General features: G+C 30.5%; 1 protein-coding gene across 3 annotated transcripts in view; it reads left to right on the top strand.

Moving 5' to 3' along the window:
- LOC145288721 (uncharacterized) overlaps nt 1-16,849 on the top strand; it is a 58,115-nt gene that overhangs the window by 22,626 nt on the left and 18,640 nt on the right. For 2 of the 3 annotated variants that reach the window (XM_080136352.1, XM_080136351.1), the window contains exons 2-8: nt 625-828; nt 1,623-1,820; nt 4,126-4,224; nt 4,848-4,922; nt 5,953-6,184; nt 13,478-13,558; nt 13,778-13,897. In XM_080136352.1, the coding sequence (XP_079992478.1) occupies nt 721-828; nt 1,623-1,820; nt 4,126-4,224; nt 4,848-4,922; nt 5,953-6,184; nt 13,478-13,558; nt 13,778-13,897 (913 nt within the window). In that variant the 5' untranslated portion in view covers nt 625-720. The remainder of the gene's footprint in view (nt 1-624; nt 829-1,622; nt 1,821-4,125; nt 4,225-4,847; nt 4,923-5,952; nt 6,185-13,477; nt 13,559-13,777; nt 13,898-16,849) is intronic. The other variant, XM_080136353.1, reaches the window with a different exon arrangement.

Here is a 16,849-nt window from a genome sequence, read left to right on the forward strand (position 1 = left end):
AATTTTGGACTTTGTCATGTGCAATTGGGCCGCATTTGTATTCAAGTATGATATAAAAATATATTGTACATTATTGCTGAACCTATCGCTAATAACATGTTAAATGAGTTAGGTTAGGCTGAACATCCCAAAAGCTGAATATTTAAAATGACAATTCAGAGTTTGTTGTTGAGGATGTATTCCTTTGAATACAATTGAATGTTGTATTTATGAATGATGTTTGCATTTTACTAATGACTGCTTTAACTAATATTCATGTCTTTGTGAAGTATACTCTAATACTTCATAAGTAAATGAACCATCAGCTTCCCAAATTTTCATCCATTCATACCATCAATAATTTCTCTGTTCTTTTTAACACTTGAGACCTTCCATTCATCAACATAGCTTTTTGTATATTTTTGCTTTTTAAGTACAGATTGTTAATTTCATCATATTGTATGCTTGGCGAGATCAGTAACACAAACCAATATCATTAGTAGTAGTAACAATATTCGCAATATTTGGACTTTGACCCCTATCTGGCATAACAAGGATGCTTCATACCAAATTTGGTTCAATTCTTATCAATAGTTTTGGAGTTTTTAAGCGTTATTAAATTACTTGTTTTATTTCTCTTTTCAGCTGGTTTAAATGAGCTAACTCTTTCTTCCTTCATAAATTTGTGCTTCTCGTTGTCCAAAGAGAGAGAGAGGGAGAGAGTGCCAATAACAAACAAGCATGTCTTTGATAGAACTTGGTAAACGTCTGCTGGATGCTGCCAAGAGGGGGGACACCGATGATGTTCGGTCATTGATGTCCAATGGTGCACCTTTTACGACAGACTGGGTGAGTACACTGTCATGTCGATGACATTAAAACATATTTAAAACAAAGTCGTGAAATAATAAAGACGTATCCAGTTGGAAATTTGAATAAAAATATTAAATCTGATATTTGATAATAAGAGTAATATTTATATTTAAGAAAATTTCATTTATTAAAGTGACCAAGCAGTTAACTACTATCTGCTCTTTTTACAAAAATACTGTATATATTTTAATCACATAATTTTATTAATTAAAAAAAAATGCCATTTAAAATGGTTTATTTTTTGATAGTTATTGGTTCCTTGCTGTTTTCATCAAGTTACAATCATATTATCAGGCCTTTATTTTGTTTGATTTATATTCTGTCTGCAAAGGGCTCAAACGAGTGGACCTGGTAGTAAGGAATGACATCAAACAGAGAAATAAAGAAAGAAAAAATTAATGACATTTTATTTCTCATTTTGATAATTATTAATACATCATATCTAGTCAATATATTATTACCTACATTCTCACATAATGTATAACAGAAATACACAGACTAAATTCTATTAAATATTTCATCCAATAGACCACCACAAATTCATTCTTTTAGCATTATTTCTGAATTCATCGCATTTATTTTTAAACTTTTCTACACTAGTGCAATTTTTATTTTAACCTGATTGGGTAATTTATTCCAAAGATATGTGAAATTATTAAAAAAAACAAATTGTGTGATTTTTTTTTTCCCCTAACAAATTGCCAACCTTGTAACTTGGTTACAAACCAAATATTATTTTTTTATTTTCTGTTGTTTCTTATTTTTAACAGTTAGGGATGTCACCATTACACTTTGCTGCCAGAAATGGACATTTTCAAACTGCTGAAGTTTTGCTCAGGGCTGGAATTAGTCGTGATGCTCGTACAAAAGTTGATCGGACACCCCTGCATGTAGCATCGCAAGAAGGACATGTCACCATCGTTGACTTATTACTGGCAAATTCAGCAGACATCGAAGCCAAAGATATGGTGAGTTTTTACACTTTTAATTTTAAAACATTTTTTTGACACAATTATTCAGACATTATTCATCTTGAGTTTGTAGTGTGGCACAGTTCCGAATGATCCAACATTTATTTCAGTTATTATTATCACTATCATTATTGTTATCAATATCATTATTGTTATCAATATCATTATTGTTATCAATATCATTATTATTATCAATATCATTATTGTTATCAATATCATTATTGTTATCAATATCATTATTGTTATCAATATCATTATTATTATCAATATCATTATTATTATCAATATCATTATTATTATCACTATCATTATTATTATCACTATCATTATTGTTATCAATATCATTATTATTATCACTATCATTATTATTATCACTATCATTATTATCAATATCATTATTATTATCACTATCATTATTATCACTATCATTATTGTTATCAATATCATTATTATTATCACTATCATTATTATTATCACTAATTATACGTAATGTAAATTGTCATTCAGATTACAGGGAGTACCACCTGTTTTGCTAGTGAATGATCATTAGTAATAATAACTTTTGTGAGAACTTGTAAGTAAAATAAAAAATATGGTGAATAGCTACACAAATGCAATCATTTTTCAATCCTAAATCTTGTTACACCATTAACTTGATTGCTTTGCTCGCAATATTTTATACGTTTTTTTAATTGTTTTGTTTTTTTTTTCTTTTACTCTTACTCACCCCAAACAAGGTTCAGTGCCATTTGGATGTAAGGGGCTACTATTTTAAACTTATTTAAACTTCTTCATGTTAGTACAGTCAGGGAAGCTGGAGACTGGGAGGAAATTCCAAAATCTAGCAGTTCAAGGGGAAGAAAATATTAGAGCATATGGCTTTTCAGCATCTAGGGATCTCTAAAGTGAAGGGGTGGGATTTTGCTGCTTGTTAGATTAGCTGGAAGTATGTTCGTCAAGGGGCACAATGCTACGAGTTCATCAGAGCATATTCCATGAAAATACTTATAAAACAGACACAGGGATGCAGCATTACAGTGATGGGACAGGGGTTGGAGTTTAGTTGACAATGCAGTACTTATTAGGTTGGAGACCCTTTTTTGAACGTTGTCTAAGAGGAAGAGACTTGTGGTAGATGCAGCAGTCCAGATATGGTAACAATACTGCATGGACGAATGATGGCTTTGTAGAAATATAGGATATTGTCTGGTGTAAGTAGTTTTCTAGCATGATAGAGAGAACCCACTTTATTTGCAGCAATTCATGTATTTAAAACATTTAGACACAAAAACAGCCACATATAAAAAATGTAAACATACTAATGTACAAACCATGAATTAATATATAAAATGTATAAATGAGTACATATCTAAATATGCTCAATTTAAATCATTATCTTGATGACAGCAACTTGCAATTAATCTTTGGTCATGTTGATTAGTTTCACTTGCAACAAACAATGCTCCTGTTCATGAACTGCAGAAGTACCAAAATGTCTTTTTAATTATTTTATAAAACAAGTAAAAAATAATCAGTTTATCTTATGACTGAAAGGAAGTAGTATTCAATTGAACTTTATTTGGGATTAGTACATCTATAATTTATTTCACAGTTAAATATTGGGAAGTTAAAACTCTCACCAGAATAAAACCTTTGATATCTAACAAAGGAGACATTTCTAAAACATATTTCAACCTTACCAAATATAGTGCATCCTAATTCTGATCAAACTGTATCTCTCAGAAACATATTCTCACAGAAAAAAAAGCTTTCCCCCTCTATTTACCAAGTCCTCTTCCTGTCCTCACCTCACCGCCATCAGTTCATTAATTGATATCAGTTTTCATCTAACACTGTTTCTTCTCAGAATAACATGTTACACAGAAAGTTTAATACATGAGACTACATCTGAACTAACACTGTTTACTTCTAAACTGAGTCACTTATCCAAATAACCACAGTTTGTGATCTTATACTTATTATTTCTCTATGATTGAACCAGAATAAACCAAACCATTTCTTTTTTTTTTTCTTTAGAGGGGAGCTACAAAACATTTAAATTGTATTCAATTATGTATTAATATCACTGGAAATTGTATAAACAATTTCTTTCCATGTATAAGTAAAATATTTACCAACCATATGCAATAGTTGACAATAAGTATTGGGTTTCAGTATTAAATAACCCAAAAAGGATGCCATAGAAAAGTCTCTTTCTAATTTAGAAATTTATAATTATTGTAAATTATTATTCTTTCAGTAATTCCCTTTCAATCACTTTTTTAATTTGTTTGTTTTCCAGCTTAAAATGACACCCCTTCACTGGGCTACAGAGAAAGGACATTTACACGTAGTAGAATTGTTAATTAAAAATGGAGCAGATATAAATGTGGACGATAAGGTAAGTTGGATCTACTCTTCTTGCTAAAACTAACAGCTGAAGTATCTAGCCATGCTAGATGACGAATAATAAAAAAAAAATGATAAATAAAAGAAAGAAAAAAGAAATTTGAATGATGTTTGTTTCTTCTTTCAATAAAAGTTTTGCATCTTAATATGTTCTAAAAAAAGTTTTGTCAATTTATTCAAAGTTTTTTAATAACAATAAGTTGGTTCTTTTATCTAATGTAATATCTAAATATCTAATATATAAAACATTCTTTGCAGATTTTTAGAATTTGTCGTCAATAGCAATTTGAGTAATCACTATTCGATTTTGACTAACAAATTTATTCTTTTCTCCCTTAGGTTATGTTTGTTTTAAATACTAATGCATGGGGAATGAGAGGGTGCCCATTGTCTCTTGTGACTGGACAAAGCCTTTTTTCCAATATCCTCCCTTATTTCACATCTTCACTTCTGAGAAATATTTGGCCCTGTCTAGGCGTTAAGAATTTAATAAAAATTATGTTTCCAATTGTGAAAAAAAAAAAATCTCATTTGACTTTCTTAATTGGCTTTTGTCAAAATTTTATGCTAGTTTTGAACTCTAATTTCTAATAGCACTATTATTTTCCCTTGCAGTTTGAACGATCCACACTTGAAATTGCTCAAGAAAATGAACGAACAGATATTCTTCAACTCTTACAACTCGGCATGGTAAGTAGTTACACATAGTGATTATTATTGTTTTTTGCTCAAGAAAAAAATAAAGAGGGGTAAAAATGTTTGGAAACAATGTATTAAACAATATAATCAAATAGTTGCGTTCTTTATCCTTTACTTGCACTCGTGCCCCTTCAACATAAATACCTTCCGACTAACCTAACAAGCAGAAAAATCTCACCCCATCACTGTAGAGATCTTTAGATGCTGGAAAACCTTCTAGTTTCTTCCCTTAGATTTCTAGACTTTGGAATTCCCTCCCGGTCTACTGCTTCCCTGACTATACTAACATGTAGAAAGTTAAATGTAATGTGAACAGACATCTCGCTGTTCAACCCCCTACATAGTATCCCTGTAGATATGGTCCCAAATAGTAACCCTTTATGTTCCACGTAGCAATATGCCTTGTTTGGATTGAATAATTAATTATTATAAAAAAAACTTTGCCCTCTTTTCATAAAACTAAATATAGCCTACATTACCCACACTTACACTTAACAGTTGTGTTCCAAAATTCATAATCAATTAATTTGAGCATTTATAAAATGTAAACTTATACATATAGTTATTCACAGACAGACTGTTTCACTGTATCACAGCTCTTCAGTGCTGCTAGACTAATACATGCGTGTGTGTGTGTTGTTTATTGTTTTTGTTAGCGATACTGCAATACTTTTTGAAGTAATTCAATTATTTATACGAAAGTGCATTTTTACCTAAATGTGAGTTGGGAATAATTTTCCCTTTGACCAATTTGGTACCCCCAAATGGGGAGCGGCATATGTATTGTTTTTAAAATATAATTATCTACTGACACGTGTTTTATCATCTATGACTCATCAGAGTGGCTGATTCCGATGAGGCGTAGATGACGAAACATGTGTCAGTGGATAATTATATTTTTAAAAAAACATATATATATAAGACAAAATATCTGTTATTGCATATATGTGTATGTATAGATTGCAACATTATATGAAAGTTATTTTATGAATTAAAATTGTTTCTCTATTTCTCTGAATAGAATAACCCAGACTTGACAGGTTTGACCGAAGGTGAAACGGTGACGATAGAAACGACTGATGAGCTGAGCTCAGCAATCAATGCAAGTGTCATCGAAGAAATCCCTGCAGTATCAAATGTAATTACCAGTGTATCCAACTCTACTGTTGTTCCAAATTCCGTTAAGAAAGAGAGCGCATCACATGTCTTACCTGTTACATTAGTAGACAATTCAACGTCACCAAATAAATCAGGTGAGTACAAGCCACAAACTTTTATTACTTATTTTTTTCTAATCTTTGGATTGTTATGGATTAAGCATCACATTTTCAGACAGACATAGAGCTGATGATCTGGGAGGAAAATTAAATTTGGATAGTATAGGGAAATTTATACAAAACTGGAGACTTTGATGGTATGGTCACATTGAAAGAATGGATGAGAGTTCTTGACTTAGTAGATGTAGAACAGTTGAGGTAGCAGGGTCAGTTAGCAGGAAGTGTTGAGAAGAGACTTGAGAAGAAAAATGATAAAGGCCAGAGATAGGTTAGTTTCAAGATGAATTCCTTAAAGCTATCAAACGTATTCCATCTTGCATGTAGAATAGACATCAAACCAAATATAATCAAGTTCTCTATATTAAAAAATCTCTATGATTATATACCTGTAACGAAATGAAAATATCATGTTCCAAAAATCACATTAGTTGATCAACTGGTTTTATTTTTAACTAAAAAAATCAAATTTTATGAGTAACAAAGGAATGATTGTCTTGCATCACCATCTTGAAAATAATCTTAAGAAACAAGGTGGATAACTCAACAATAGTTCAAACGTGAGATTTTCATTGTAATGTTTACAAATTCCTAATAATTGTTTAAAAATGATTTTCTTTATAAAATAAATCTATTTGGTCAATTCACATAATTTTTTATTTATTTTTAATATATTTTTGCATTTTCAGATTTTTGTAGATTTTTTGTTTTTAATATAAAGGATTTCTGGGCAAGAATCTTAATTTTTTATGCAAGATTTTCTTCTGTTTGTAAATTTAGAAAAAGCATTTGTAGGCAAGATTATTTCAATGACCAATGTCGTGAAAAAAATTATTTTAGATTTAAATTTAGAAAACTGAAATCTGAGTTAAAAGTGAACAAGTAATTAAAAAAAAAACAATGTTTATAAACTGAAAAGTTGGTGCTTAATCAATAGTAATCAAATTTTTTTATTTGTGAATAACAAAAATTTTAGAGCCGAGGAAGAATGTGTCTTATATATTCATCAAGGGTTTTACTTTAATATTTTATGGAAAGCAGATGAATACTTTGAACATCTGGTGCAGCTTGAACAATTTTTGAAACCAGTGTATGTTGTTGAATCACCTTATTTGACTAGGATGACTGTATTGAAAAATCAAGGCAATTATACCTAAATAAATAAATTTAATAAAAAAGAAATAGATCAGTTAGGCATGTGTATGGCAAGAGATTGTGTTCGTAGTATTGCTAGTTATGTGTTTCACGCAGCCATAATGAAAAAATCTTCACATCTTTGTAGCAATTGCTTACCATGCATTTGTACGTTAAAGATGTGTATTTTTCATGATTAAAGATTAACTGTTTTATAACATTTATGAATATGTATTTACTAGAATATGCAGGAAATTAGGGAAAATATCCAACAATTAGACTTTTTAGCTTGTTAAAATCTGGCAAAAGTTATAGCCCATTAGAATGAGTACTTATGCAAGATTGATGGTTGAATATGTTTAAATTTGTGCTCATTTTTGCATTAAATACTAATACCTATTAATCCATAACTGTACATCGAATGGATACCATAGTACTTAATATGCTGCACCTTATCATAACAAAGGTCTATACAAAATTTCAGCCAGATCGCTTAATAGTTTCTGAGATAAAGGGGAATGGACAGATAGACATACAGAGGAAGATAAATATAATATAGGTATGATATAGTTAAGAACTGCAAAAGTTGTTTTATTTGAAATGTGCTTTATTTAATGTTTTAGTACCATCTTCAGATCCACAAATGAGATAAGAAAAAGAATGTGCAACCAAAGAATTTTCCACTTGATCACAACGATCACTTCTAATAGACTTTAAATAAATGTACTTCCATATTGTGACACAAAAGGTAGTGAGTAAAATACGTTTTTTTATAACATTTCAATTGGGAGAGGAAACGAAAAAGCAGATAGTAAGTCAGACAACCATTTTAGACTTTTTTCGAAATGACGATATATATATATATGTATGTATATATATATATATATATATATATATATATATATATATATATATATACTTAGATAAAAAGGATTCCAGCAGAGTGCTGTATTATAAGGAAAATTTCCAAAAATAATAGCATATTATTTACATTTTCATTTTCAGAAAGTTTATCAGTAGCGTCGGTTTTAAACCTGATAATAGGCGACCATTTTAGATCCCCATATCAAGCTCTCTTCAGCCGATACTCATCTGATTTATAACTGGAATTGGAAACGTATGCATTACAAGATCTTGTGCAAATCTCATTTTTTTTAAGCAACTTTAAATTTCAAATGATAAAATTTTAAAAATTGTCCATTTATTATTTTGGACTGAAGAAAAGGAAGAAGAAAAAAAGAACTTGTATATACTTAAATGTTTCTGTTATATATTATTCTAATATATGTGAAATATTTACCGAGTCACTTATGAAAAAATATGGTTTAGTAAATTCATTAATTTAAATCTTTTTTACAATCTTAAACGGGATTGTTTTTAACCTAACTCAATTTCTAAACTAGTCTAAGGGAGATAACTTTATAAAGGTCTGAAGCCTAATTTGAATTGATAATAATTATTTTTTATTTTTATTAAACTTTATTCTGCTTCTATATGTAATATATAACATATTCTCCTTCACCCACATTATTTAATATGGGTCAAATGTAAATTTCTTTTAAATAGCCTAAAGAAAACTATCTTATATAAATTTTTATTATATTCCTCAAAATTTTATTCTAAAAAACTGCTCCATAAGATTGGACAAATTTATTAAATTTAAAATCAAAATTAAAATTAATATTAACTCCAAAATTAAAATTGAGTTCAAAATTGATTTTAAAATGAAAATAAAAAATTATATTTAAAAATTTTAATCTAATCTTTAGCCTTAGGAAATGGTACACTATACTAAGATCTTATAATTATATTCTTTTTTTTTTCTTCTTCTTTTTTATAAGTTATTCAATATAATATAATAAAAAAATAGAATTAAACATTTTTTAAATTCAGGTCTTGTCTTTTTTTTCTCACCCCAGATTATAAGTAGTGGTCTCCTTCTGTGCATACAACTTTTCAGACATTCAGTCCATACATTTAAACAGCTTTTTCATGAATCATAAATTAACTGTAGAATATGGTACTTCCTACTATTGCAGATTGAAAATCGTTTCAATTCTGAGGAGTATGAACAACTCCTCAGAATTGAAACACTGCTTGCTTTGCAATGCTGAAAAGAAAAAAGACAAAACCTGAATTCCAAATTTTTTTATTTTAAAATTTTATATTTTATTTTATTATATTGAATAGCTTATCAAAAAAAAAAAGAGGAATATAATTATAAGGTTTTAATATAGTGTACCGTTTCCTTAGATAAGCATTTCTCAAAATAATAAAGATTACATTAAAATTTTTAAATATAAATTTTTACTTTCATTTTAAAATCAATTTTAAATTTTAATTTTAAATTTGGAGTTAATATTAATATTGATTTTAAATTTAATAAATTCATCCAATCTTATGGATTAGTTTTTTAGAATAAAATTTTGAGGAATATAATTAAAATTGATATTAGATACATTTCTTCAGACTATTTAAAAGAAATTTACACTTGACCTATATTAAACAATGCGGTTGAAGGAAAATATAAATGTGTTATATAGTACATATACAAGAAGACTGGATCATCTGTAAAAAATTAAACATCCAGTGTAGCAGCAAGTCCTGGGAACATCAACCTGAAAAAACAGTTGGAAATGATTTATATACCATACATTACGACCATGTAATCCCTACAGCCACCTACCTTGAAAATGCTGCTGTGAAACCTGACATAGTTATATGGAATAAGTCAGAGAGAGTTGCAACCTTAATTGAAGTGAGTGTTCCTAATGATGGCGGTCTTAACAGAGCTGAAAGAGAGAAACAGACCAAATACCAAGGTCTCATGTATGATATGAAAAGAAACTGGAACCTAAAGGGGATATCGATCATACCAGTTATCATAGGTGCCACAGGACTTATGAAGAAGAACCTGAAGTTCTACCTAACTAATATTCCTGGTGAACCAAGTGCAAAAGAGATTCAGACAATTGCACTTAAGGGAACAGCGAGGATACTAAAAAGAGCTCTCGGTTGGTTTCAATAAAAAAGCGGGGCAATGTTGGCAGCTGGTTTGGCTGCCCCATACCCAGCATTACAATCTTCAAAGGAAGAAAAAAAAATAAAAATAAAAAAATAAAAAAATTAAATAAAAATAATTATCAATTTGAATTAGGCTTCAGGCTTTTACAAAGTTATCTCCCTTAGACTAGTTTAGAAATTGAATTAGGATAAAAACACTTCCGTTTTAAGACCAGAAAAAATTTAAAATTAATGAATTTAATAAACCATATTTTTTCGTAGGTGACACGATAAATAGTTCATATATATTAGAATAATAAATAACAGAAGCATTTAAGTATATACAAGTTCTCTTTTTCTTTTGTTTTCTTTAGCATCCAAAATATTAAATAGACAATTTTTTAAATGTTATCATTTGAAATTTAATGTTCAAAAAATGAGATTTGCACAAGATCTTTAATGTATGTAGAGGGCTTAATATGGGGATCTAAAGTGGTCCTCTATTATCAGGTTTTAAACCGATGGTACCAATGACTTATCTCATCTAAACTTTCTGAAAATAAAAATATAATGATATAAATCTGACCTGTCTGTTTAAATGTATGTATGTTTGTGTGTTTGTGTGTCTCGCAAAAACTTTTAACAGAGGCGACAGATCCTGGCAAGATCAGTATCATTTTGAAGCTTGACGTCTCGGACGGCAAATATCAAAAAATTGGCAAAAAAACAGTGATTCCTTCACCCTAAACTTGACCGTTTTGTACAAGGAGGGGTCAATTTTTTTCACCGACATTTTAGCAAGTCATCGTCACTGTTGGATTGACTTCGGTTAATTTCAACACTTTTTACTTTTGGTCGCACCATGGGGACATCAGTTAAGACGTCAGATTTTCTTTCACTTTCTTTTCCGCCTTCGTGGTACGGGTTTGAGCCTGCCTGCCTGCCACTTTTTTTTGCTCAACACACACCTCAAAACACCCGGGCACCCAGGCTAGTATATGTATATATAAAGTCAGATAACCATCTTAGACTTATTTCGCTACTTGAAATTCAGAAAGAAATTCTCCACTCTATAATAAAAAGCCAACAGTTTTTTTATTTTTGCTATTAGTCTTCAGAAATGACAAGATATATATGAAAAGTTCAATTACGAATGTAACTAGACATTTTAGCCCATTAAAAACAGGCAAAATTTATAACCCATTGACATAAAATTACCAAATTGATTGTTGAGTATGATTAAGTTTATACTAATTTTTTTATTAATTACTAATCCCTATTAATCCCTAACTTTGCATTGAACAGATACCACAATACTTAGTTCACTGCACTTTGTCATTACAGAGGTACATATATTCTCAGCCAGATCGACTCAGTAGTTTCTGAGAAAAGTCGAACAGACAAACAAAGAGATTCAGCGAAATATAGATTTTAGTAATATATCTAGATAAATAGCAGAACTTATTTTGACCCGACGGATGATTTACGTTAATTTATCAGATTAATAATAATGTGACATCGTCTGGATATTCCAGGTACTTGACAGTGAAATCGAATGAATACTCGACTTGAATGTGTAAGAAATGATTTGACTGTATAAATTGTGGTTGATATTAACTTTTTGAATTGGGTCAAATTTTACAAACAGCTTATTGCCTGTTTTTGCCTGCTCTTGGACATTCGTAGCATTTTAAATACCAAAACTGGATGATGATCATGATGATGATGTTTTTATTCAAAACCAAGCAAAACAAAAAGCCAATGTGATCTTCACTCTGAAGCTGTACGAAATGTTTATCCGCGTTATATATCACGTTATATATCACGTTGGTGTTGAAACAATTCAAGGCAACCTGTAGGCAGTGATCGACTGTCGAGGATGAATAGATCAAGTTTAACAGCTTTTATTTTTTTTTAACTAAGAAAGCAGAAATACGAAACATTTTTGATGTCGTCAAGAAAGTTAGATGACGTTGTTAGTAAGAAGTCAAAACTGGTGGAGCAGAACAAATCAAATGAAGTTTAAAAGAAACGGTGCTTCTTTAGACTTGCACTCATTTCAAAAAACAAAAATAAAGAAAAACTTTTATGGTGTACCTACTTGTCATGTTTCAGACCCTAGCACAAAATGTCTTCAACTCTACACTGTCAAGAAAGAGCTACCTACCGGTCAGGCCGCCATTGTCGTCATCGTTGTAATATATAATACTGGTAGAGGGCAACATGATGTATGTAAAGTGAGATGTTATTATATATCTTTTGAGGTAGCTATCTATCCAAGTATCAGAGTTCATAAAACAACAAAACAAAAAAAGAGATAAAGATTAATTGAACGATACTGTTTGTATGATCAGTATTTGTATACAAGTGCATCTATGATATTTTCTTGACAACTGCTGGTCCAGTTATATGCACGAGTGATGCTGCTTTGCAAGGTAGGAAAGAAAACTTTTAATCTTATGTTCTTTTCTTCTTATGCTGATTTGTATACAGGAGTCAACTCCCAGCATTATGTACTTTTAGAAACATCTGATATGTAGACTGCTTGTGAATATTGACATTTAATTGGTGTTTTTCTTTTTGTTTGTTTTTTTTGTTAAAATTTAATTGGTTTGTGATTAGATGTGCAAACATTTGTCATTGATTTTTTATCAATGTGTTTTAATGTTTACATATGGATTTGTACAATCTATTTTCTTGGCTGAAAGATTTAGGATTTGAATTCCTTGGTTTCTACATTTTGAATGATTTGACATTCATCAATAATATTGCGCTGGTATCTGTAAGGATACATAGGAAAAAAATTATTTTCTTACCAAAGACCACATTTAACTTCACAAATTCATGGTCTAAACATTGAGAAATTTGTTCTGATAATGTCTAACATTCTCAGTCTATGGCAGAGGATTGAATTGCAAGCCAGATTAAACATAATTATGAGAGCTATATGTTTGACATATTTGCTGCCAGAACAGGACATGCTATGATATATTTTCATTTTGCCTACTTTTGTCACTGTTAATTATGTAGGCACATAAAGCTGATAAAAAAATGAAGAAATTTTCAACCGCCATTTTCTGTGTCGTTTCAAACATTCATTGATTTCCTCTTTGTGTTTTTTCTCTTGCTATTCAGATAACTCTGACCAAAATAGCACATCTGTTTTGGCAACTCTCGCTGTTCTTGCTGAGGCCACGGCACCATTTAATGCTCAAAGTGAGTATTTAGTCAGCTCTTCTCGTATTCTTTACTCTCTGTTCCAAAATATATTTGTTCAATTATGAGAGAGAGAATTTTTCTTTTAGTGTCTCTCGGAATACTATATACACTCCCATGTTTGCAGGATCAAAAGTTAGAAGTCTGTAAATAAAATTATAGGTTTTCGTATTTCTTTTTGCCATTTTTGTTTTTAATTCAACTTCATATTTATTTCAGATCCCAGTACGGCAGAAGCAGTGAGTTGGCTGGAGAGTCATGGTATTACTATGATTTCTACTAATGATGCTGGTATCATAACTTCAGCTGTCGAAAGTGGACAAAGCATTGCTCTTACAGGTAATGACAAAGTAATCTACATTTTTTTAATGAAGGCCTTTTATAACCGGTTTCAAGCTCATGCAATAAAATCACATATATATATATATATATATACATATATATATATATATATATATATAAACTAGGTTTTCAAGAAAAATTAGCCAGAGTGCTGGATTACCAAATTAGAGTACTAGATAAAATTGAATTCTACCAAGAGTTTCATGTTGATGGACTGACAAGTATTCAGTGACGCATTAAATTCACGTTTAAAATTTTGTCCCTAACAGCTTGAAATCTTCCCAGTGTTTGTTAACTATACTAGCAAAAGTTGTGTAGGCTTTGTCTTTCTGTGTGAGATTCATGCATTTCTACGTTTTTGTGAGAGATATGTTTTAGGGCTTAACAATTTTGTCAATAATTGTATCGCTTCAACAAACATAAAGTTGCTGTTTCCTGTGGTAGTATATAATTTACGGATTTGGTATGTTCAACAGTAGTCAATCTTCTTAAAAGCAAACTAACCGTTTTAAAATCAGTCCAATTCGCATAGTTTGTATTATAAATGTTCTCATATCATCTCATTTTCAGGATTGTGATTAAAATTATCTATAGTGTTCCAAAAAAATATGTACTTTTACCTTTTTTTAAATAATTTGTATCATTTTTTTCTGTTTCTGTTGCAATGAAGATTTTTTTTTTTGATATTCTTTTCTCTTGTTCTTGGAATTGTTCTTCTAGTTGAAGCTTTTGTGTTTCCATTTTCTTTTGATATTTAATTATTTCTGCATCCATGTTCTTCTGATATTCCCCTTGTTCTTTCTACAATTGCAGTTGCCGATCTTGTTGGTGCCAGAAAATTTCTAAAATATTTTTAACTTCATCCATTTTTCTTCACTTCAAATAGTCTAACATATTCATGTTATGTATGTATGCATGTTAATGTGTGTGTGTGTGTATGTGTACAGTCATAGTTTTTCTTACTGACGGATAAATTCGGAATCTCTCGGCAAGAGAAAATGAATAAGCTCGTTCAAAGTTATTTTTGTGTTTCTGATTAATCGAAAATATTAACTGACTTTTTTGTTGATTTCTTTTTTCATTTTTTTCCTTTGCATTTGGACAACTAAAGATTAAAAAAAAAATCTTAAAATTCTAAAACTTAATTTGAAAACTGTTTTCTCTTACTCAGAAATGACAAATTTTTCTTCAATTTTTTTCCGACACAAATTTGAATTGAACCTTCCAGTTATGGTTATGTTGTAACCAACATAAATCTACGTTTTCATTTTAAATGTTGTGTGCAGCATAAGTCTAAGTTATTTTCATGTACAAATTCCTTGTTACCAGAATTGCTCGACATACTGTAACAGAGCACAGATGTGTATGGCAGCAAATGACTGAACTGTGTGTGATGTGACGTCATGACAAGGAAAAAAGAAAAAATTATAAAACGAAAAACGTGTGCACAGAACAATGATCACGATCACATAAGAGACATGTGTGTGATGTCACAGCCGAGACAAGGGGGAATAAAGGTCCTTTTGTTAAAACCTGAAACAGCAAGTTGAATTTCTTTCCTATTCCTTGTCTTTGTCTCCTTTGTGATGGTGTCTACAAGTTAAAACGTGGGTTACATTACAATATCTTCGTTATGTTGGTCTGAATAAGTTTGAGTATTTTATCAGCAGGTTTAAATCCTCATTGCCAGTGCTGTTACCTTGAAGGACTAATAATAATTAAGACGACACAGGAAGTGTTTACAAAAATACAGAATAGTATGTTACAAAAAGTTTATCTGATACTGTGGCTATAACTGCCACAACACTGTTGTAACTCTATTCATAGTCTTTAGATGAGTCCATCTATTCCTTAAATAGGGTAGATCACCATCATACCATAGCAGTAGGAGATTTGTTTTCATGGCAGGTTGGAGCTGGGAAAATGTTCTTGTAATGATCCGAGCTGAATCTGAGAATAATAAAATAATTATCCCAAATGGCGTTTTTTTTTTTGTTGTTGCTGTTCTTCTTCTTCTTCTTTTAATTAAAAATCTATCATCACATCAGTCATCTGTATTGATGAATACCATCTGTAAGGTTGGGTGAAATAATCAGTTTGAATTTCAATATTAGACAAATAAACTGATAATAAATCTTTTTAGTTTATCGTTCAGTCTTTGTTGGTATGTGCCCCAGCTAAAGTGGAATGTGGTGTCAAAACACAAATTTTGCTGATCAATTTAAGAAAAAGAAAACGGACAATTAAACTTTTATTTACTCATTTTCTTCCATGATTGCACTTGAATGTGATGACTTTAACTTTTAAATTCATTAGCAACTCCACTTTTTTACTCTATGATTTTATATCCGGTTTTAAAAATCAATCTCATATTATTTTTATTGGAATCCTTTGAGATGATTAATTTGTGTCTCCATTCTTTTTTTTTTTTGCGGACTGTTATCCTCATCTTCATAGTTGTTGTTTTTACCATGTTTCAACCAACTCATCCTCTGACCTTCTTCAAGTGATTAACTGTGACGGGATAGGAACTGTGACTGTATCCCCAGTAATAGTTGCCTTCCATAGTTGTTGTTGTCTCACCAAGTTTTGGTCAACTAATCCTCTGGCCTGCTTTGGGTAGAATTGAAACCGCTATCTTCAGACCATGCTCACTTGAAACCGTAGAGACTCAGCGCCTTTATCCACTGCGCCAAGACTCAACATTTTTATCCTGTCTTGGCTAATCACGAAAGGAGACCAGAGGATGAATTGGCCAAAATGTGGTGACACAACAACTATGACTATGAGGATAACAGTCCACAAAAAGAATGAATACAATTTCATATTGTTTTAGTTTTCATTTGCACTTGCCTCAGTTGAGCACAAGGCTGCTAGTTTTGAGCACTCTCCTTAACACATACAACTGTACAAATTGTTGCTAATATTTTGCACATTTTTTTTACTATA

The sequence above is a fragment of the Euprymna scolopes genome, chromosome 2 (genome assembly GCF_053919585.1).
Source record: "Euprymna scolopes isolate OS-2025 chromosome 2, ASM5391958v1, whole genome shotgun sequence".
Classification (NCBI taxonomy): domain Eukaryota; kingdom Metazoa; phylum Mollusca; class Cephalopoda; order Sepiida; family Sepiolidae; genus Euprymna; species Euprymna scolopes.